At 41.8% G+C, this 24,290-nt stretch overlaps 1 protein-coding gene across 2 annotated transcripts; it reads right to left on the bottom strand.

Annotated features, from left to right (window-relative positions):
• Nucleotides 1-1,165: 1,165 nt before the first annotated feature.
• On the bottom strand, nt 1,166-23,402 carry krr1 (KRR1 small subunit processome component homolog). Of its 2 annotated transcripts, XM_078567719.1 has the most exons (10): nt 23,248-23,402; nt 17,094-17,269; nt 15,452-15,586; nt 14,995-15,120; nt 10,551-10,634; nt 8,927-8,983; nt 7,409-7,579; nt 5,542-5,619; nt 4,649-4,742; nt 1,166-2,202 (listed from the first exon to the last, which is right to left on the bottom strand). In XM_078567719.1, exons 1-10 carry the CDS (start codon nt 23,288-23,290, stop codon nt 2,069-2,071), a joined length of 1,098 nt encoding a protein of 365 aa, XP_078423845.1. In that variant the 5' UTR covers nt 23,291-23,402; the 3' UTR covers nt 1,166-2,068. The 2 variants fall into 2 exon arrangements, with proteins under 2 accessions (XP_078423845.1, XP_078423846.1); XM_078567720.1 differs by lacking the exon at nt 7,409-7,579.
• Nucleotides 23,403-24,290: the final 888 nt, after the last annotated feature.

Here is a 24,290-nt window from a genome sequence, read left to right as displayed (position 1 = left end):
ATTGCCTGATCATCAATTTTCTACTCTGACAGATTCTACAGGAACTTGCTTGAGCATGAAGGTTTGGTGCTATTCCAAAGGCCAACCTTGCAGACCGTGTTACACCTTGACCACCAATGCTGGGCATGAATAGCGTCCTCAAAAGTGATTTCCAAATGGAAGGAAGGCTTACCTAATTGTGCATGGAGGTCAATTTCTTAGCCCTGTTCTGTGGCAAAGGTCAGGCAGCAATATTTACCCAGTCAATGCAAATATTAATTTGCATGCCAAGAATTACACTAAAAACCAATTTAAGATTATCATTCTGGCTCACAATACACTTGCTAGAAGCTACATGTATTCATACACAGGGACTTTTCATCTGCAGCCAAATGGAACATGTCCAGGCATTGCAGCTTTTTGAATTAAAAGCGTGGAGGGCAATAGTTCTCTGGTGCTTTCTCCATGGCAATGCCTCGACCAGTCGACTTGCCAACCAATCAGCACCATTTTCTTATGCAGTATAAATTGTTGCTCCCCTGAAATTTGGCATTCTTGTGTCTGTCCTGATGAGTGCAAGACGAAAAGCTTCGACAGCATGTCTATTTTTCTTCAATACTCACAATTATTAATTTAATAGTTATATGTATTAACATGGAATCATAACTGATAACGAAACAGCCCAAAGTAGCTATATTGCAGCTTGCATTCAGCTCTTAAAAGATTACAAGATTTTCACATCCTCTACTCTTATCTGGGAGCCCTGGAAATTTCATTGTTAGTTTTAAGATTACCTTTCATTAGTTTGAATCGGTGTCCCATTGTATTATTCATGCAGTTTAATTTTTTCCCATATGCTTAACCATAAAATGTAGCCCTATAAAATCATTTGTTTGTTTAAAAATAAGATAGCTCCATCAAACCCAAGACCCCTAGCTTCTCCCATATTTGCTCAGACGTCTGATGTTTAAGAACAACCTTTTGAGCTCTTCCCCGCAATGCTTGAACCCATGTTTTAGTGTTCGGTAGGATAATGCAATCTTGAGCTTCCTTTCTCTTGCGTAGCAAATTCACTCTACTGGCATAACCAAGGGGAGGAAGTTATAAGCAATTGCAAACTATGTACCCTAAAACTCCATGACATTACTTGCACTTTATAAACACATTTAACAAACAGACACAAAATAAATCAAAGATATAATTTTAGATATTATACAACACAGGCCTGTGTATGAAATAGCATAATAGAAATATCTCAGAGCATTACTCTACATGGTTCTGTAAATAACACAAACTGAACAGTTCAACCCTGAAACACACTTTTCACAGTCTTGAAATCTATAAAAGGTTTTGTTTCTAATGCCAATGAATTAAGGAGAAAGATGTTTTCATCTTGACAGATTGACATTAGATTGTATCCCATTTCTGTGGAAATAAATGAGATGAAAAGTATGGAACACAAATTTTCTAAGGTTGGAATTTGGGCAATTTCACAACACAGTGCATTTCAGACAATTCATATGCAAGTTTCTGATAGCAGTGTACCCAATCGTTAAGGTTTAAAGGCAAGTGACACAGTCCAAAAAACTTGAGTGTACTTGCAGAAGATTTTACTCATTGCAACTATTAGTTGAAAGCTGCTAGTGTTGTGCAATGTTTGAAGTGGATCTTTTTCAACTACATTGTCATCAAGTCTGATTAAAAAAAGAGCATGGTGTCCCTTTTCATGAACCAGTTCAGAATTCCATCGAGTAGACAGAGAAGCACTTGGAGCTCAGTTAAGAGCAACTCCTAACAGGCCTTGCTCCTATTGATAAGAGCCCTATGGAACTAGGAAATGGCCGAGAAATTATGAACGGTACTGGTCTAAGTCCACAAGAGCCAGCTCCTTCCTTAACTATCAATGGCTTTGCTCTGTTGCCTCCCTTGGCATTAGCAGACCAGAGAAATGAGGAATTTAATGTTGTGAAAAATAAACCAACAGCCTCAACGAGAATAACTTTGTTTTTAGGCATTGCAAATTGGATAATTCCAATAGCCTAACCATGCTTGTCAAAAGCATGGCGGAAGAGCTGGAGAATAAGTCAATTTATTTCTTCTTTTTCTTCTCCTTTTGAGCTATTTTCTGAGCAATTTCCTCTGCTGCTGGGGCTCCCAGCTTCTTTTTCTTGGCCGTTTTCACTTTCTCTTTAAGAGCTTGAACGTTAATTTTTGTTTCTACAGCTAAAAGGAAACAGAATTTTTTTTAAGCAAAGGATGGGAAATTTTGTCTAGTGTAAACTTTACTGACCAAATTAAAACACTGGTCAAAACAAGACAGTATTTCAAAATCACAGAATCACAGTGCAGAAGAGGCCCTTTGGCCCATTGAGTCTGCACCGACACGTGAGAAACACCTGACCTACCTATCTACCTAATCCCATTTACCAGCACTTGGCTCATAGCCTTGAATGTTATGACGTGCCAAGTGCTCATCCAGGTACTTTTTAAAGGATGTGAGGCAACCCGCCTCCACCACCCTCTCAGGCAGCGCATTCCAGACTGTCACCACCCTCTGGGTAAAAAGGTTTTTCCTCACATCCCCCCTAAACTTCCTGCCCCTCACCTTGAACTTATGTCCCCTCGTGACTGACCCTTCAACTAAGGGGAACAGCTGCTCCCTATCCACCCTGTCCATGCCCCTCATAATCTTGTACCTCGATCAGGTCACCCCTCAGTCTTCTCTGCTCTAACGAAAACAACAAGTCTATCCAACCTCTCTTCATAACTTAAATGTTTCATCCCAGGCAACATCCTGGTGAATCTCCTCTGCACCCCCTCCAGTGCAATCACATCCTTCCTATAATGTGATGACCAGAACTGCACACAGGACTCCAGCTTGGCCTCACCAAGGTTCTATACAACTCCAACATGACCTCCCTACTTTTGTAATCTATGCCTTGATTGATAAAGGCAAGTGTCCCATATGCCTTTTTCACCACCCCACTAACATGCCCCTCCGCCTTCAGAGATCTATGGACACACACGCCAAGGTCCCTTTGTTCCTCAGAACTTCCTAGTGTCCTGTCGTTCATTGAATACTTCCTTGTTAAATTACTCCTTCCAAAGTGTATCACCTCACACTTTTCAGGGTTGAATTCCATCTGCCACTTATCTGCCCATTTGACCATCCCGCCCATATCTTCCTGTAGCCCAAGACACTCAGCCTCACTTAACCACCCGGCCAATCTTTGTGTCATCTGCAAACTTACTAATCCACCCCCCCACATAGTCATCTATGTCGTTTATATAAATGACGAATAATAGGGGACCCAGCACAGATCCCTGTGGTATGCCACTGGCTTCCAGTCACTAAAGCATCCTTCTGTCATCACCCTCTGTCTCCTACAATTAAGCCAATTTGAATCCACCTCATCAAATTACCCTGTATCCCATGTGCATTTGCCTTCTTTATAAGTCTCCCATGTGGGACCTTGTCAAAGGCTTTGCTGAAATCCATATAAACTACATCAACTGTGCTATCCTCATCTACACACCTGGTCACCACCTCAAAAAATTCAATCAAATTTGTTAGGCATGACCTCCCTTTGTCAAAGCTATGCTGACTATCCCTGATCAAACCTTGCCTCTCCATCAAGACTTCTGTGCGTCACAGCTTATATCATGCATGTGACTACTAAAATCCTAATTATTTTTTCCATATGCCACCAAAAAAATCTTCAAAACACGTTAAATTGTGATGTAACAATGTTCAGCCACAGATTCGATTCTTAACTTGCTTGTGTTATATTCTACCTCAAATTGAAAAATGGTCCAAATTGTCATATGGTAGTAAAGAACCAACAAAGGGAAGGCCATTAGGCTCATTTACACGCTCCCTCACAGTGGACACAGCAATCCCACGTACTATCTTTCCTAAGGGTGATGGCTAACTCTTATTTATTTGTTCTCAAGTTGTGGCCAAGCTGGCAAGGCAACATTTTACTGCCAGTGCCCGAAGGTCTGGTGGCCGCTTTGAACTACTGGGGCTTGGCTAAGACAGAAAGAAGTAACTTGAGAAATTTCAACAAAAACTATTTGCCAAGTTCCTTTCTAAAGCAAACCAGCAAACCTCTGAGTTTTATTCATGGTACCTATTACTATATGTATTTAGCTACTCCATCCCAATGTTTTTAACAGCAAAGGATTACATAGAAGACCAGAATATACCATTTGGTATAACAGACTGATACATTTTACTAATTTAACGAAACACATTGACACACACACAAGAACAACATTCATTTATATTGTCCTTTTATGATTACAAAAACATCCCACAGAAGAATTAAGAAAATGGAGTGCTAATCGAAAGAGATTAGGAAAGGTGAGAAAAACTCAAAGAGGAAGTGAAGAGGTGGAGTGCATTTGAGAAGAAATTCCAGAGAGTGGAACCATTCACAGGTTGAATAAGAGCTATATTCATTTGCAGATTTCTGTCCTCACCTAGGCATCGCTCACAGAACAAATGTGAACTACATTGGAAAAAGACTACATTCCAATCAAGCTTCAATACAATGAAATCAAGATTCTCCCTTAATGAGTCAAAAGTGGATTGTTATATTAAATGGGAGCAGCAGGATTTTGTTAACTTCTGTGATTGTAGGAAACAAATATGGAAATCCGTTACCTTTTTTCACTTTAACCACAGGTTTTTCTTTAGGAGGAATAAACGCTTTATTTCTTTCTTCCTTCCGCCTAGCTGCTGCCTCTGTTTCTTTTACCTAGGGATATGTAAAGAAAACAGTACGCACTCATAAAGATAAAAGCAAAATACTGTGGATGCTGGAAATCTGAAACAAAAACAAAAATTGCTGAAAAAACTCAGCAGGTCTGACAGCATCTGTGGAAAGGAAAACAGAGTTAACGTTTCGAGTCCGAATGACTATTCTGATGAAGAGTCATTCAGATGCGAAACGTTAACTCTGTCTTCCTCTCCACAGATGCTGTCAGACTTGCTGAGTTTTTCCAGCAATTTTTGTTTTTGTTGCATTTGTAAAGAATCATCTGGTGTAAAAGCTTTGCAACACTCTTTGGTTACTAAACTGAGATAAGTAGTCAATAAAAACTAATAAAAATAAGATTTGTATTTATATAGCCCCTTTCATGACCACCAGATGTCTCAAAGTAGTTTACAGACAATGAAGTGCTTTATGAAGTGTAAGCAATATTGCAGGATATGTGGCAGCCAATTTGAATACTGCAAACTGTTTTTGTGATGTTGACTGAGGGATAAATATCAGCCAGGACACTGACGAGATCTCCCATGTTCTTTTGAAATTGTGTCAAGGGATCTTTTAAGTCCACCTGAGAGGACTTTCATCTGAAAGATAGCACTTCTAACAGTGCAACAACTCCCTCAGTACTGCACTTGAATTTTGTGCTAAAATCTCTGGAGTGGGACTTGAATCCACAACCTGACTCTGGCAAGAATGCTACTAACTGAGCCAAAGCTGACATCCAACACAGATTTTATAGGCTTTCACTTTTTCCATCTGTAAAAATTAAGCATTCAAGGCCCACCTTTGTTTCATGTAATTTCTTTTTCTTCCTGTCTTTCTCTCTGAGGAAGTATTCACCAGTGGCCAGTTCCTGATCCACCTAGACAATAAATTTGACAAACAATTAAGAACAATCCCTGCAGCACAGCCATACTCAGCAAACCAGGGGAACATATTGTTTTTCCCTTAGTACATTAATAGGTTTTAAAATAAATGATCCATTAAACATCAATTTTAAATGAACTTGTCCACAAAGCTACAGCAAGTTGCATTTACATAAATATCTTTAACATAGTGAAACATTTCACAAGAGGCACAATCAGAAAAACGAACACAGAGTCAAAGGAGAAAACATAAGGTGAGTCTACCAAAAGCATGGTCACTGAGGTAGCTTTACACGAAGGATCTCAAAGGACCAGAGAGGGATAGAGGTATTCTGAACCGCATCCCCTGGAAGCTGAAAGCGCTGCTGTCAATGGGGAAGAAGCTCAAGAGATCACAAATGATTGGACAGTTGCGGGGGTTGGGGCAGGGGTATATAGAGTTGGGATATGCTTACATGGATAGGCAGGGGGGGTGCGCGGCGAGGTAGTGGTGGGGAGACCATCAAGGCAACACGGGGGTGAGAAGTTTTGAAGTGGAAGTGTGTTTCAGTTATGCTGAACACAGGTATATTCAAAAAGGTACTTAAATTCTATTCAAACATGTTTAAAATCACAATAAAAATCATGCTACAGCATTGAAATGTGAGAATATTTAAAGCCAGGTTCAATACTGTGTGCCATGTAACCATTTCTTTAGCAAAGAATCTTGTATGTAAAAGACTTTTTTCACCTGTCTCAAGGCAGCAGGCCTGAATAATCACACCTAACACTAATTGCACAAACTACTGATTATTTTCTTTCTTCATTGGTAAATCCACCAATTTCTGAATTTCACAGAGAAGTGAATCTAGAATATTCCCCCAACATTGGGAGAAATTTAGAAAAACTGAGTAATCATAAAATACTAGAGTTGTAGAATGTGATTCACCAAAGTTCTGGTAAGAATTCTGGAAACCCATTCCCCACTCCTTCAACCACCTAAATGTTATCGTGGTCCCTGCGTCAATCCCTAATTCTGGTAGTGCATTTCATATTCTCACAGATTTTGTTTTAAGTGGTCTAATGATCAAATAGGTCAAATTTTGTTTTCATTGCATAGGATTCCAGGATTCATACCAACACTTTGAGGGATCAAGTTCTATAGCTTGCCAATTTATTCTTGGTTCAAAGGTGACTGAATCCATATTTAAAAAAATCTTGTTCTGTTGTAATTCTCATGGATTTAATTTTATAGCCATGTCCCATTGCCCTACCCCTTCAATCACTGGATTGTCTGTTTCTATCTGTTCCAATCCTTAAGAATTTTAAACTTACCAGACCAACTGTTAGGCTCCTTACAATGGGTGCATTGTACAGGTAGCTACAGCCTCAATGTACCTCATTCAAACATCCATTTAATGTGGGACAGGCAGGCTTTAGAACCATGGCGAAGGCCAATTCACTTCTTAACCCAACATGTGCGCTTTTAATTTTCAGTAGACATATTCAGACAGCAATTGTAGATTCTGGTGATTAACTCTAGCACCACATCCAATAGTACATTAACAGGTTACTCTGTGGAGTTAGGTTTTAGTGTACTTGCTGGTGGCAGGGACAACCTCAGTCGTTGGAAATACATTTCGGAAAATTTTGGGCATCAGAAGGACAAGGATCCCCGAGAATATACCCGCAAAGTACCTGTCAGTGGATGATAGCATTACACAGCATTGGAAGGTATTCAGCCCATTGTGCCTGTCTTGTTTTTAAGATTGAAAAAAAATTAAACTAGGAGCAAACAGCACCCACCTTGCTTTCTGGTTGTGGTGGTGGGAAAGGTGTGTACTCTTTCTTTACCCTCTTCTTCTTTGGTTCTTTGCGTTTGTTTAGGTTCTTGTGCTTGAACTTAGGCAGAAACCGCTCCCAATTCTGTGTTCTAAGCTCTGCATCTTTTGCTAATTCTCGTTTAATCATCAAAGTCTTTTAAAAAGAACAGATTTTTCCCACCTGAGCATCATGCAGATTAAACACGATAGTGCGACCCTTAAAGTCTCAGAAACGCTTAATAGTAGAAGAAACAAATCTATAGAAAAGACATCTCTATTTAAAAAAGAGCAAAAGCAAAATATTATGAAGGCTGGAAATCTGAAATAAAAACAGAAAATGCTAAAAAGTACCCAGCAGTTAAGTGAGAAACAGAGTTAACGTTGCAGCTTAAAGATCTTTCTTCAGAATTGATGAAAGGGCATCAACTTGAAATGCTAACTCTATTTCTCTCTCCTCAAATGCTGAGAGACTTTCTGAGTATTTTCAGCATTTTCTGTTTTTATCCTAGTTAAAACAAGCCTTCCCCAGTTTAGGCTCCATTGCAATCAAAAAAACTCATAATTTAATACCACTAGATTTCGTCCAGAGCAGTTGTGCTCTGGACACTACTGCTTTGTTGGACTTAAGAAACGATGATGAGATATAAAAGTGTGTTGGCAATACCAAATGAAAGAACATGGCAAACTGTGAGGGAGAATACAGGGCAACAACTTCAGATATGAACCAAATAGAGCTCAATGTGAATGAATATCTTCTTGGGAAAGGAAGAAAATGGATATAAACCTTCAATGGAAACATTCTCAACAAAGTGAATGAAAATGGCGTTCAAGGGCCCCCGAAAATGAAAACGTTCATTAAAAACAAAAACAAGATTCTGGACTTTATACATAGGGACAATGATTTTAAAAAAAACACAAGGCAATGTCAAATCACATTTTGCTGGGGCAAAGCTGGAGTCCTATGTGTAGTTTTAGATAAAATATAAACACAATAAGTAGGATATACTTAGGAAAGCTGAAAACTAGGACTGCACTTACTGAAGCAGAATAGAAATTTCAAAAATATTAAGGTTTAAGTGGGGAAAACAGTTGAAATATTATTTCCACTGGTTGGTAAATTGGTAATGAGAACATATAACTCAGGATTAGTGCCAGTAGCATAACAGGGTGTTAAAAATGCTCTCACAGTGAGGTGTTACATGTCATTTAAGAGGGAACTGGACAAACGCTTGAAGAGAGATATTAAAAAATGCATGGAGATAGTTCTGATGGAAGAGCTGGCATTAACTAATGGGCTGAAGAGTCTCCTTCTCCATTGGAACTACCTCAATTCTGAAGAGATCCGAGAAGGTATTTTCAAATTTATAAGAGGATGTTCAAATTTTAGCATTGGAAGTGTTGGTGATAGCACTGAGAATACACAGGATTTAACATTACAGATGTTGATGAACATACTGTATATCCACCATTTGAAATATTACATTTTTCTTTTTAACAATACCTTGATATTGTAGATTGGATGGATGTTCTTCAAGGTATCAATTACTACTTTCCTGACCTAGAAAAGTTAAAATACAATTAAATATTAATGCGCATGTAAATCTAGTATAAGTGGTAAACGACTGAATTACTTTTATTTGTTCTCAGAAGGGTGACATTGGCAAGGCCACATTTATTGTCCATCCCCAGTGCCCTGAGAAGATGGTAGGCCTTTTTTCCACCTGAACAGGATGTAACAGTGATTCACAGAGAGTGCTTCTAACTGAGTGATTTGCAGGCCATTTCACAAGGAGTTGAGAGTTGACTGTGTAGTGTGAACTAGAGTAACGTGGGCCAGACTGGGGAGGGTCATTTCCTGAAACAGCATGAGTGAAGCAGTTGGGTTTCTACAGTCATTGCATCCCTGATGTCAATCCACTGATTAGCAGATTTATTGAATTCATTTTCGCAGCTAACCATAATAGAATTTGAACTCTCAACTTCTTGAGTTGCTTATCCAGTCCCATCACCATTAGACTGTTGCACCTACAATAAATGTTCAAAAAAGGCTGTGGAGAGCAAATCCTTCATGGCATGAAGAGGACCTTTTCAAGTGAGAAACAGAGGAAAAAAATTATAATGACCAATCTGGAATTCCTGATTCAGATTCCCGAGGCAGATTCTAACTGCACAGAGTAGGACCAGGAAAGAAAAGGGAACAAAGTTGCTGGGAGCAGAAGGTAAGTGTTGGCTCAATAAATTCCTACTTTGAGAGCAGATAATATGGAATATCATCAACCAGCAACCTCTCAGATTCCTCACGGCACAATAAAGTCATAACAGCAGTGAATGCTCCCAATGCAATAGAAGTGAAGGACAGGACAGCATGTGTACATGCCCAAAGCGGATTTAAGTAGTAACGGAGGAGTGTGCACAAGGTAAGCTAAAAGCAATCAAAACGAAGGACAACCAAGTGTGCATCATACAAATAAGAGGCCATGTATTAGAAGAGCAAGCAAGCAAATGAAGGAAAGCAAGTCACACATGGTCTTTAATTGAGATTGTAAACCTGCCTCAGGAGTTATTAAATCAGACACAGCAGTCACTAGTGGACTCAGATCTAACACACTGTTCCAACAGACTACACTTCCACACAAGCAATAAAACCAATGGCAAATCCACAGCTTTCAGGCTGTGACATGAATTACAGCAAGGCACTGGCTTTTCTTCTGCTAAAGAAAGATCAACCTTTGTTCTGCAACAGTGCTATCTCCAATCTTCACCTGTGATGAGCAGTGGAAGAAAACTAAGACTGAGAAAAGGATAAGCACAGTTTTAGGAAATGTCATTAACTACAGACTTTAGTGGACATCGTTCTAATCAGACATTAGCTCTTTTTTGAATGAACAAAATAACAAAATATTGTCATTGCTAAATACTAATTCACAAACATGCCAGATAAGGTTGCACTTAAAAAAATTAAAAGCTCCCAATATTTTCTAGGAAAAGCAGATTAATGCAAGGAAATTATAAACAGCATTTTTCATTGTACAAAAAGCATCTGGTTTGTGGTCTGATTACGGAGCACATTGTTAAGCCTGCAATTCCTATGAGCAGCTGTAACATTACATATCTGATTTATTCACCTCTTTCAGTCCCGAGTACGGTCCTAGTGCAGACACAGTATTTCCTTGCACCATAATATAGCAGTTGGTCAACAGTTCCAAAGCCTATGGATAGGAGATACAATAGAAATAATCCATTAACAACAGAAATTTGACAATAGCTGCACACACACATCCACCTCTTTCCCATGGCTCTACTGATAACTCAGAAGGCATTATTTTGCAAGGGTAGGAACACTGCATCATGTATTACAATGTCTTCTGCTGCTAAAGTGTAGCTATTTGGCACTTTAAGGCTGTAAGGTATAATTGTTCTGGTTTCCTGAAAGAACTAGTGGAATTGTCAATATCAGGCTGTTCTTAAATTAATTATTTAACTGTTAAAGTTCAGGTGACTTAGTTTCCTTGTTATTTAGAGTCATAGTTTTACAGCACGGAAAGAGGCCCTTTGGCCCATCGTGTCCACAATGGTCATCAAGCCCCTATCTACTCTAATCCCATTTTCCAGCACTTGGCCTGTAGCCTTGTACACTATGGCATTTCAAGTGTTCCTCTAAATACTTCTTAAATGTTGTGAGGGTTCTTGCCTCTACCATCCTTTCAGGCACTGAGTTCCGGAAACCCCCCACCCTCTGGGTGAATTTTTTTTTCTCAAATCCCCTCTCAATCTCCTGCCCCTTACCTTAAATCTATGCCCCCTGGTTATTGACCCCTCCACTAAGGGGAAAAATTACTATCTACCCTATCTATGCCCCTCATAATTCTGTATCAGGTCCTCCCTCAGCCTTCCCTGCTCAAAGGAAAACAACCCCAGCCTATCCAGTTTCTCTTCATTGCTGAAACGCAACATCCCGGTGAATCCCCTCTGCACCCTCTCCAGTGCAATCACATCCTTCCTGTAGCAGAACTGCACACAGTACTCCAGATATGGCCTAACTAACGTTTTATACAGCTCCATCATAACCTCCCTGCTCTTATATTCTATGCCTCGACTAATAAAGGCAAGAATCCCATATGACTTCTTAACCACCTTATCCAACTGTCCTGCTGTCTTCAAGAATCTATGGTCATGCACACAAGGTCCCTCTGATCCTCTGTTCTTCCTAGGGTCCTACCATTTATTGTGCACTCCCTTACCTTGTTAGTCCTCCCAAAATGCATCACCTCACACTTTTCAGGATTAAATTCCATTTGCCACTGTTCTGCTTATCTGACCAACCTGTCTATATCATCCTGTAGTTTAAGGCTTTTCTCCTCGTTATTTATTACACCACCAATTTTCATGTCATGAGAACTTAACTGATCATACCTCCTACATTCATGTCTAGATCATTAATGTACACTACAAACAGCAAGGGACCTAGCACCAAACCCTGCGATATGCCACTGGACATGGGCTTCCTGTCACAAAAACAACCTCCACACTTTGAACAAACATCACACTTTGCCTCCCGCCACTAAGCCAATTTTGGATCCAATTTGTCAAATTTCCCTGGATCCCATGAGTTCTTACCTTCTTGACCAGTCTCCTATGCGAGACCTAGTCAAAAGCCTTACTGAAGTCCATGTAGACTACCCTCATCTACACACATAGTCATCTCCCCAAAAAAATCAATCAAATTTGTTAGACATGATCTCTCCCCTGACAAAGCCATGCTGACTATCCCTGATTAATCCTTGCCTCTCCAAGTGGAGATTAATTCTGTCCCTCAGAATTTTTTCCAAAAGTTTCCCTACCACTGATGTTGAACTCACTGGCCTAAAGTTCCCTGGTTTATCCCTACCACCCTTCTTGAATAATGGTGCCACGTTAGCTGTGGCCAGAGAGGATTTGAAAATTGTCAGGGCCCCTGCAATCTCCTCCCTTGCCACCCACAGCAGCCTGGGATACATCTCATGTGGGCCTGGGGATTTATCCATTTTTAAGCCTGCTAAAACCACTAATACCTCCTCCCTCTCAATGCTAATTTGTTCAAGTATATCAGAGTCCCCCTCCCTGATTTCTATACCTACATTGTCCTTCTCTATAGTGAATACAGACGCAAAGTACTCATTTAAAACCTCACCTACGTCTTCAGGCTCCTCACAGATTGCCACTTTGGTCACTAATGGGCCCTACTCTTTCCCTGGTTGTCTTCTTGCCCCTAATATACTTATAAAACGCCTTTGAATTTTCCTTCATTTTACCCGCCAGTGTTTTTTTATGTCCCCTCATCGCTCTCCTAATTTCTTTTTTGAGTAACCCCTTAGGACTTCTGCTGTTCTGAGCCCTCTGTATCTACCATAAGCTTCCCTTTTTTTCCTTTGCCAATCCTGTACATTCCTCGACATTCAGGGTTCTCTGCACTTGTTGGTCCCACCCTTCACCTTTACAGGAACATGTTGGGTCATGCACTCTCACTACTTCCTTTTTGAATGACTGCCCCTGCTCTGATGTAGATTTTCCTACAAGTAGCTGCTCCCAGTCCACTTTAACCAGATCCAGTCTTATCATATTAAAATCGGCCTTCATCCAATTCAGAACCTTTATTTCTGGTTTATCTTTGTCCGTTTCCATAACTACCTTAAATCTTACTGAGTTATGGTCACTATCACTGAAATGTTCCCCCACTGACACTTCTACCACTTGCCTGGCTTCATTCCCTAAAACTAGGTCCAACACCGCTCCCTCTCTTGTAGGACTGTCTACGTGCTGGTTTAAAAAGTTCTCCTGGATACATTTTAAGAATTCTGCCCTCTATAAGCCTTTCACGCTTTGCCTATCCCAGTTAATATTGGGGAAGTTGAAATCCCCTATCATTACCCTATTAATTTTACACTTCTCTGAAATTTGCCTACATATCTGCTCTTCTATCTCTTCCTGGCTGTTTGTGGGTCTATAGTACACTCCCAGCAATGTCCTTGCCCCCTTTTTGCTTTTAACTTCTACCCATATGGCCTCATTTGAGGAACCTTCTAAGATATCATCTCTCCTTATTGCAGTAATTGACTCCTTGATCAATATTGCAACACCTCCTCCTCTTTTACACCCACCCCGCCCCCAAATCTCGCCTGAAGACTCTATACCCCGGAATACCGAGCAGCCAGTCCTGCCCTCCTTCAACCATGTCATGTTGGTCAGGGTGCTTTGCAGAACGCTGAAAAAAAAACTATTTCATCGTGAGATTTAATCAGCAGCAATTTGCTAATTTCTAATTTACCCGAGGAATTTAGATCCAGCTACAATTGTTTGAATTTCGACAGGAAGCCTTAAGCAGACAGGTCGAGTTAAGCAGCTAAACATCATTAATGATCTTCAAGCCCCAAACTAGCAGTAAGCCACGGCGAGAGAAATCCACCAATATATTTTTAAAACAAATTTCCACAACAGTCTATTAACACAAAATTCAATTAAACAATTCCAAACCTTCATAAAGAAGGAAGTGAAACTTTAAGATTCTGTGCTGTTAAAAATTCTGTGATCAGTGTAACAGGCCTCTGGAGCTACATCCTCCAGCTGCCCTTGTTTTAATCACTTTTTTTGTAATGTTAGCATTTTTAAGATCTTTCTTTACTCAAATGAAAACCAATTTCACAGCTTATTATTCTGCAGAAGAGTTTATAGTATTTGTAAAATAAACTTTCAAGGGTCTTTCCACAATCATACAAACAATTTACAAGCATAAGGAATAAAATGAGTAGGCTATATGTCCCCTTCAGTTTGCTCTTCCATTCAATATCATGGTTCGTCTTCTGCATCAACTCCGCCTCTCCCCATCATTGCTATGTTCCTCGATTCCCTTAGTACCCAAGAAACTATTGACCTCCCTATTGAATATGCTCAACGGCTAAGCATCCACAACTCTTTTGGGTAGAGAACTGCAAAGATTTGCAACTTTATTTTAAATGTAGAGCATGCAGCTTTCTCCTTCTGAAACACAAGCATAAGCTGAAAGAAACATTAAACCCAGTGTTCAAGAGCCTAAAAACTTTTGACCACCAACATCTTTGCACAAATGAACAAACTGTCTCAAGTTACTCCAGTCTGCTTTGCTCCCTGAATTGGTCTTTAGGATATTTTCTTGATTGAAACTATTAATTTGCATCAACTGTATTTGATTATGGAGATGCTTTCTCTTTTAAGTTGGTGAGGTGCCAGTCATGTACCCTTTTTACACATATACATTTAATATAGTCATTTGCAAAGAGGACTTCAGACAACTTTACTATCCAAACACTAATTTTAAATTATTGTGCTGATAATCCCCATTACATGTTTGCAAACAGAATATTTTGATGTTTTTAAACAAAGCCAGTGTAATCAAGGAACTTACAAAGCTTGCTTAAAATTTAATCAATGCTTTGAGGTTAGGAGATATTTCCTGCATCCTAACTGTGTAGGAGATATTGTAAGAAAGAGAGGTCTATTGCTGAATAGCAGGTGAATACATTTTCTCAAGATTCAAGAACTGGCACTAATGGTTACCTTAAGCGTTGACCCGTTTGGCCCAATAAGTCTCAATCTTCTTTTCACAAACCGTTCACGGTTCCTAACTAACGAGCCGATCTTAATTATGTCACATGCCACATCATCCTGAAAAATACGGACAGCCTAGAACAGGAAGCAATAAGAGTTACAATTCAAAACACCAAATATCCAGGTCAGGACATTTCTCTCTGTCAACTTTAAGCAGAGGAGTCAGGGTTCATTTTACAAGTTTGCACTCAAGCTGTGAGATCACGCCAGGAATTCAGACCCTCTCTCCACAAATGACAGAAAGTCACAGGGAACATGCACCTGAATTTCTGGTGTGTGCTCCTCGCCGCGAATCTTCATTTGAAATGTCACCCTTACCTCACACGTCCAGCCTTTACAACAGGAAATTCCTGTTAGGTCAGCAATGATTTGGTAAAAGGCACTGTATGATAATTTTGCTACTCACTTGCTCAAAAGGAACACTTCTTGCCAAAAGTTTGATCATATCTCTGGCTTTAATGATGGTATACGGATCAAATGTCTTCTTTGTGGTGGAAACAGTCATGCTACCTTCAATCAAATCTAATGTAGCTGTAACATACTAAATAAACGAGAAATTACAATCATCATGTATTCAAGCAAATACAAACATTTTGCTCACTGGAATAAATATTTTACTTCAGATTAAGCTTTATCAAAATCAAAAAAATGCTGGAAATACTCAGGTCAGGCAGCGTGCATGGAGAGAGAAACTGAGTTAACATCAACTCTGTTACTCTCTCCACAGACGCTGCCTGACCTGCTGAACATTGAGTATTTTCAAGGTTTATTTCAGATTTCCAGCATCTGTAGGACATAATTTGTGAACTATGGATATTAAAAATTCTCAAATACAAGTATAACCTGTCACAGAATCTCACAGTGCACAGTGCAGAAGAGGCCCTTCGGCCCATCAAGTCTGCACCAACATGTGAGAATCACCTGACCTACCTACCTAATCCCATTTAGCCATGAATGTTATGATGTGCCAAGTGCTCATCCAGGTATTTTTTAAAGGATGTGAGGCAACCCGCTTCCACCACCTTCCCAGGCACTGCATTCCACACCATCACCACCCTCTGGGTAAAAAAGTTTTTCCTCACATCCCCCCTAAACCTCCTGCCCCTCACCTTGAACTTATGCCCCCTTGTGACTGACCCTTCAACTAAGGGGAACAACTGTTCCCTATCCACCCTGTCCATGCCTCTCATAATCTTGTACACCTCGATCAGGTCGCCCCTCAGTTTTCTCTGCTCCAACAAAAACAACCCAAGTCTTATCCAACCTCTCTTCATAACTTAAATGTTTCATCTCAGACAACATCCTGGTGAATCTCCTCTGCACCCCCTCCAGCGCAATCACATCCTTCCTATAATGTGGCGACCAGAACTGCACACAGTACTCCAGCTGTGGCCTCACCAAGGTTCTATACAACTCCAACATGACCTCCCTACTATTGTAATCTATGCCTTGATTGATAAAGGCAAGTGTCCCATATGCCTTTTTCACCACCCCACTAACATGCCCCTCCACGTTCAGAGATCTATGGACACACACGCCAGGTCCCTTTGTTCCTCAGAACTTCCTAGTGTCATGCCGTCAATTCAAAATGTTACATGGTGTGAAGACGAGATTAAAACAAACTTAGATCCAAATATATTGCCACACAAAATGCACAGTGACACTGGGGCCAGTCGCCTCCTCTTGCCAGTCTCCTGTGTCGTGCCTTGGGGCATTTTGCTACTTTAAGATACTATATAAGTAATTATATCCACCCACTGGCAGTCATGTCCTCAGCTGCCTAAGCCCTCAAGCTCTGCAATTCCCTCTCTAAACCTCTCCTCCTTGAAGACGCCCCTTAAAAACGACCTCTTTGACCAAGTTTTTGGTCACCTGACCTAATATGTGGCTGGATGTGAAATGTTGCTTGATAGCTGCTCCCGTGAAATGTCTTGGGAAGTTTTGTCATGTTAAAGGCGCTATATAAACGCAGATTGTTGCAGCAGTAGGAATTGTAACATCATGTACACAGGTGGAGGAGAGTAAAAGGAATATGTGAAGGGGCTTACATATTCTTTCAGAGCGTTTTGCACCAAAGGCCAACATTCTTTCAGGTAGGCCTCTCTGTATTTGGGGAAGAGAGTAGCAAAACTGCTCTCCTCCAACAGGCCATAAATGTTGTCTGCTTTTGTGAATGGTTCCTCCTTCCATCCTTCTGGTACTGTCAGCAGCTCAGCTTCATTGACTATAGAAAACACAAGCCCGCAAATTAGCAGCTGCAAATTACAAAACATTCACGTTTACACCCAGAAACCACACTGGCATTCAGCTCAACATTCTTGTAACTTAAAAATGTATTACAACTTGCTTGAATACACAAAGTTTTTAAAATGTTAAATCTTAAGCAATATTTGTTGCTAACATTTTACACGCAAAGTTAAATCTATGAAGTAGAGTAGTCCCCAGTGTATTGTGTATCAGACAGATGTTCAGCTGATCTTACCCTAAGAAATTTTATGAGGGTCTACACTGCGATGGACACAAAGTGAGTGGCAGCACTTCACCATCAGGAGAAAAGGTCAGACAGCCCACTCAGTTCAGGACAGAACATTTTAAAGCAGGCCACCTGCCTAACTTTTCTGAACACAGGCCAATATTTATGAAGAATAATTTAAATCCAATGAAAAGAAATATGCAAAAGGACTGCGAATTGTAGTATATTATGATCACTGTCCTTTCAGCTCTGGGACACGCGTCCCAATCAGGCTCAGAATGATGGAATAAAATTGTGGGTGTGAGGTTCCTACTTGGCGAGTTTGACAGTAACAGCCCATATCTCATGAACATGTACCAACTGCACAAAAGTGCCTCTAGATTACACCATAGGCAAGGACAGGAAATGAAAACAGGTAATACTCTGCTACAAGTGGCTATTCAGCAGAAATTGGAGCTGCCACATACTTTTGCTTCAAAACAAACCACACTTTAATTACAATAGGTAAGGAATACTCAATGGATAGTGTTCACTTAAATCATTTGTCTGCATTTTTAAAACTGTCCCCCCACCTTCCTGCCCTATCCCCCCCCACCCGCACAACAGCACCTGGAACATCCTGCAGAGCACTCTGAGAAGGGGGAGGAGGAACAGCCAGAGGTCGTGCTTGATACCGGCACCAATGACATTGGTAGAAAGAGGGATGAGGTGCTGCAGGCAGATTTTAGGGAGCTGGGAAGAGACTTGTAACTGGAACTCAGGTAATAATCAGCTTACTCCTTGTGCCATGTGCTAGTGAGTATAGAAATAGGAGGATAGATGGTGCAGGAGGGAGGGCTTCAGATCCTTGGGATTGGTTCTGAGGGAGATCAAACCTATAAAGCCACATATAAAGATTGGACGGGTTACACCACAATAGAGCCAGGACCAAATCTCCTCATGGGGCGGTTTATTACTGCTGTTCAGGCAGATTTAAAATAACTTGACAGAGGGATAGGAATGAGGATGTAGCATTAGAAAGAAAAACAAAGTGCACAAAGGATTGGGAGAGACAGATGACATTAGCATAAGAAACAGAAAGCTATTAGGGGAGGTCAGGCTAAGAGGTAATGCAGTAAAACCTAAATTAAGTTTACTGTACATGTACGTAAAAGCGTGGAGTGTGGTAAATAAGGGTGGTGAACTGCAGGGGTAAATGGCCACTTGGGAATACGATGTTGTGACAATAATGGAGACCTGGCTCAAAAAGGGCGGACTGGGTAATAATTATTCCTGGAGAAAAGGTGTTCAGGAAAGACAGGGAATGAAGGAAAGGAGGAGGCATGGCTGTAACCATTACTGAGAATATTACAGTGTGAGAGAGAGGATGTCATGGAGGGGTCAGGTTCAGAATCTATTTGGTTAGAGATAAGTGACAACAGAGGTGCCATTACACTACAGTGTGCATTCTACAGGCCACTGACTAGTGGGAAAGATAGAGGGGAGAAAACATGTAGGAGAGTTACAGTTTTTAACAGAAATTATGAGAGAAGTGCCGAAACTGTAGCGTAATTATAATGGGGGATTTTAATTATCCTAATTTGGGTTGGAATAGTAATGGTGTAAAGGACAGAGAGGGGGAAGAATTTCTGAAGTCCATTCAGGAGAATATTCTTGACAGAAAATTTCCAGCCCAATGTGGAAAGAGGCATCGTCGGGTCTGGTTCTGGGGGAAAGAGATGGGTCAAGTGTCAGACGGGGAACTTTTAGGGAACCGTGATCATAATATCAAAAGGTTTAAATTAGCCGTGGAAAAGGCCAAGGAGATGGGGCAAGAACAGATTTGATCCAGTAAAATTAGTTCAGGTACAGTCAGGTGCGTTCCCACAAGGGGGAAAGGTAGGACAAACAAAGCAAGAAGCTCCCTGGATGACAACAGACAGTGAGGTGAAGCAGAAGAAGGGTTGCATATGACAAATATCAAGTTGATAATACAAATGCAAATCAGGCTGAATAAAGAAAGTTCAGACGGAAAATGAAGAGGGAGAGTATGAGAAGAGACCGGCAACCAACATAAAAAGGAATCCAAAAGTTTTCTTTGGCATATAGATAGGAAAAGGATACGAAGAGGAAGTGTGGGGCTGATTAGGGATCACAAAGGAGTTCTGTGCATGAGGGCTGAGGTACTGTGAGAAACTTGCATCGGTCTTTACCAAGGAAGAAGATGCTGCCAAAGTTGTGGTGAAACAGAAGGTAGTTGAGACACTGGATGGGCTAAAAATTGATAAAGAAGTGATATTAGAAAGGCTGGCTGTACTTAAAGCTGATAAGTCACCAGGACCAGATGGGATTTGTCCGAGGATGCTGAAGGAAGTAAGAGAGGAAACTGAGGAGGCACTGGCCATAATCTTCCACTCCTTCAATACAGGAGCAGTGTGAGAGGACTGGAGAATTGCATATGTTACAATTTTGTTCAAAAAAGGGTGTAGGATAAACCCAGCAACTACAGGTCAGTCAGTTTAACATCAGGGGTTGAGAAAGCTTTTAGAAATGATAATCCTGGACAACATTAACAATCACTTGGACAAATGTCGATTAGTTAAGGAAAACCAGCAAGGATTGTTAAAGACAAATGATGCTTAACTCAGTTTTTTGATGAGGTACAGAGAGTAATGCGGTTGATGTGGTATATATGGACTTCCAAAAGGTGTCTGATAAAGTGCTACATAACAGGCTTGGCAGCAAAGCTGAATGCCATGGAATAAACGGTTCAGTGGCAGCATGGATACAAAATGGACTGAGTGACAGGGGATAAAGTGTGGTGGTGAATGGTTCTTTTTCAGACTGAAGGGGTTCCCCAGGGGTCAGTACTGGGACCACTGCTTTTCTTGATCTCTATTAACAACCTAGACTTGGGTGTGCAGCACACAATGTCAAAATCTGCGGGTGACACAAAACTTGAACGTATTGTGAACTGCATGGAAGATAGCATTAAACTTCAAAAGGACAAAGACAGATTGGTGGAATGGGCAGACAAGTAGCAGATTAAATTTAATGCAGCGATGTGTGAAATGGTGTAACTTTTGGTAGGAAGAATGAGAGACATTATAAAATAAAGGGTACAATTCTAAAGGGAGTGCAGGAGCTGGGAGTATATGTGCACAACTCGTTGAAGATGGCAGGGCAGGTTAAGACAGATAAAAAGGCACATTGGATCCTGGGCTTTGTAGAGGCGTAGAGTACAAAAACAAGGAAGTTATCATGATGATGGCAGGTTCTTCACAGGCAAAGATCATGGGAAGGCTTGTTACTGCTAGTTGATGTGATCTTTGTGAAGTTATTTTGAACATTTATAAAACTCTGGGTCAGCTTCAACTGGAGTCTAATTCTGGGCACTGCACTTCAGAAAGGATGTGGAGGCTTCAGAGAGGGCACAGAAAAGATTTGATAATGGTTCCAAGGATGTGGGACTTCAGTTATGTAGATAGTGGCGAATCTGGGGTTGTTCTCCTGAGAGAAAGTTGAGAAGAGGTGTTCAAAATCATGAAGGGCCTGAATCGAGTACATAGGGAGAAACTGTGGAAAGATCAAGAAGCAGACAGTACAGGTTTAAGGCAATTGGAAAAGGAACAAATGGCGAGATGAGGAAAAGATGTTTTTATGCAACTGGTGGTTAGGATCTGGAATGCATACCCGAGAGTGTTGTGGAGGCAGATTCAGTCGTGGCTCTCAAAAGAAACTGGATAAGCTGATGAAGAGAGAAAGGTTTGCAGTGTTACAGGGAAAAGGGCAGTTGAGTGGGACAAGCTGAGCTCCACTGCAGAGAGCCGGCCTGGCCATAATGGGCCGAATGGCCTCCTTCTGTAGCCATCCTATAAAAGCCAGACACACAACCTGAAAATAGTGTGCTCTTATGTAGAGGGTCAGATTGGAGAGGAAATTGCTTTTTGTTAGAAACGATGGAGATGATTCTTAAAATGAGCCAGTGTTTTTGTTTATTCACTCATGGATGTGGATATTGCTGGCTAGGCCAGCATTTATTGCCCATCCCTAATTGCCCTTCAGAAGGGGGTTGTGAGCTGCCTTATTGAACTGCTACAGTCCTTGTGGTGTAGGTACATCCACATGCTGTTAGGGAGGGGGTTCCAGGATTTTGACCCAGTGACAGTGAAGGAACGGTGATATATTTCCAAGTCAGGATGGTGAGTGGCTTGGAGGGGAACTTCCAGGTGGTGGCGTTCCCATGTATCTGCTGCCCTTGTCCTTCTATATGGTAGCAGTCGTGGGTTTGGAAGGTGCTGTTTAACGAGCCTTGGTGAATTCCTGCAGTGCATCTTTAGATGGTACACATTGCTGCTGCTGTGCGTCGATGGTGGAGGGAGTGAATGTTTGTGGATGTGGTGCCAATCAAGCAGGCTGCTTTGTCCTGGACGTTGTCAAGCTTCTTGAGTGTTGTTGGAGCTGCACTCATCCAGGCAAGTGGAGAGATTTCCATCACACTCCTTACTTGTGCCTTGTAGATGGTGGACAGGCTTTGGGGAGTCAGGAGGTGAGTTACTCGTTGCAGGATTCCTAGCCTCTGTCCTGCTCTTGTAGCCACAGTATTTATGTGGCTAGTCCGGTTCAGTTTCTTGGTCAATGGTAACACCCAGGATGTTGATAGTGGGGGATTCAGTGATGGTAATGCCATTGAATATCAAGGGATGATGGTTAGATTCTCTCATGTTGGAGATGGTCATTGCCTGGCACTTATGTGGCATGAATGTTACTTGCCACTTGTCAGCTCAAGCCTGGATATTGTCCAGGTCTTGCTGCATTTGGACATGGGCTGCTTCAGTATCTGAGGAGTTGCGAACATTGTGGAATCATCAGCGAACATCCCTACTTCTGACCTTGCGATGGAAGGAGGGTCATTGATGAAGCAGCTGAAGATGGTTGGGCCCAAGACACTACCCTGAGGAACTCCTGCAGTGATGTCCTGCAGCTGAGTTGATTGACCTCCAACATCTTCCTTTGTGCTAGGTATGACTCCAACCAGCGGAGAGTTTCCCCGATTCCATTGACTGCAGTTTTGCTTAGGCTCCTTGATGCCACACTCTGTCAAATGCTGCCTTGATGTTAAGGGCAGTCACTCTCACCTCACCTCGGGAGTTCAGGTCTTTTGTCCATGTTTGAACCAAAGCTGTAACGAGGTCAGGAGCTGAGTGGCCCTGGCGGAACAGTTGATGACCCCTTCCATTACTTGTTCTATCATGTTGTGTTCAGAAAGATTTGTGAAGCGACTTGAGTATAAAATAAACTATAACAACAATTTGATACAGTCTTTACGATTCTGGTCTGTTTCTCTCTTATTCCTCTCCAGGTGTTTGTGAAGGGATTGGCTCCAGCTCTACCCCATCCGCGCTGAAAAGATCCGGGCTCGCTTCCCCCACAGAGATAAAAATCAAAAAACTGCGGATGCTGGGAATCCAAAACAGAAACAGAAACAGAAACAGAAACACCTGGAGAAACTCAGCAGGTCCGGCAGCAGCAGCGGCGGCGGCTGGAGAGGAGCACAGGTGACGTTTCGAGTCCTCATGACCCTGTGCTCCTCTCCGCCGCCGCCGCTGCTGCCGCCGGACCTGCTGAGTTTCTCCAGGTATTTCTGTTTCTGTTCTCGCTTCCCCCGCGCCGGGTCCGGCTTCAGCAATTCCCCCCCGTTCCCTGGAGCCCGATTCCCTCCTCCCTCCTCCCTCCTCCCTCTCCTTTACCTTCACTTTTACCGCGCTTCTTTCTCCCTGAAGCTTCCTCCATGCCGGCGCAACGCTCAACTCCTTCCCCATGAACACTTCCGCCGGCGCAACGCTCAACACCTTCCCCACGGCCACTTCCGCCGGCGCAACGCTCAACTCCTTCCCCACGACCACTGACGCCAGCGCAACGCTCAACTCCTTCCCGACGACCACTTCCGCCGGCGCAACGCTTAACTCCTTCCCCACGACCACTTCCCCCGGCGCAGCGGCTCATCCCCGTCCGGGTTGTAGTAGGCGGTTGTCCCCCCCGCCCGCCCATGAATCCCGTCATCAAGATAATTTCAAAGGGTCTTCAGGAGGTCCACAAAATCTAGGCCGACACTTGTGTTCAGCACTGAGGGTGGGGGTGGGAGTGCTGCATTGTCAGAGGTGCTGGCTTTCAGATGTTAAAGATCTCACCACCTGGAGATCAGGGGAGTTCTCAACAAAAGAAAAGATGAAAAAAAAAAGGTCCATTCGCCATCTCAGGACATCCCTCAAAGCAAATGAAATCATAAAGGTTGCAGCGCAGGAGGAGGTTATTCCATTGGGGCCCATCGAGTCCATGGTTCTGTTCCCCTTCCCCTTCCCCATTGCCACCCTGTAAATCCTCTCTCCTCAGGAGATTGTCCAATTCCCCCTGAAAACCCCACGATTGAAGCTGCCTCCACCGCGTTCCAGATCCTAACCACTTGGCAAGTTACAAAGAAAAAAAAAAGGTTTCCCTCTAATGTCACCATTGCTTCTTTTGTCAATCACCTTATTCTGGTTCTTGAGCTACACACCAAATGGTAAGATTCTCTCTCTCTGTACTTTGTCTAGACCCTTCATAATTTTGAGCACCTCTCCCAAATCTCTCAACCTTCTTTAAAGCGAGAAGTACTTTTTGAAGTGTAGCCAAAAGTTTAAGTAGCAAACAAAGAACAACAAAGAAAAGTACAGCGCAGGAACAGGCCCTTCGGCCCTCCAAGCCTGCGCCGATCATATTGCCCGTCAACTAAAACATTTTGCAACTCTGGGGT

Source organism: Cetorhinus maximus, chromosome 22 (genome assembly GCF_964194155.1).
Source record: "Cetorhinus maximus chromosome 22, sCetMax3.hap1.1, whole genome shotgun sequence".
Lineage (NCBI taxonomy): Eukaryota > Metazoa > Chordata > Chondrichthyes > Lamniformes > Cetorhinidae > Cetorhinus > Cetorhinus maximus.
This window is presented reverse-complemented; position numbering and strand designations above follow the sequence as displayed.

Excerpts from the sequence above, each read along its gene's own strand:
- krr1 (XM_078567719.1), bottom strand. The coding sequence starts at position 23,290 with ATGGAGGAAGCTTCAGGGAGAAAGAAGCGCGGTAAAAGTGAAG. Across the intron at positions 15,121-15,451 it reads GAAGTGTTCCTTTTGAGCAA|GCTGTCCGTATTTTTCAGGA; the intron begins GTGAGTAGCAAA and ends TTCCTGTTCTAG. Across the intron at positions 4,743-5,541 it reads AGAAATTACATGAAACAAAG|GTAAAAGAAACAGAGGCAGC; the intron begins GTGGGCCTTGAA and ends ACATATCCCTAG.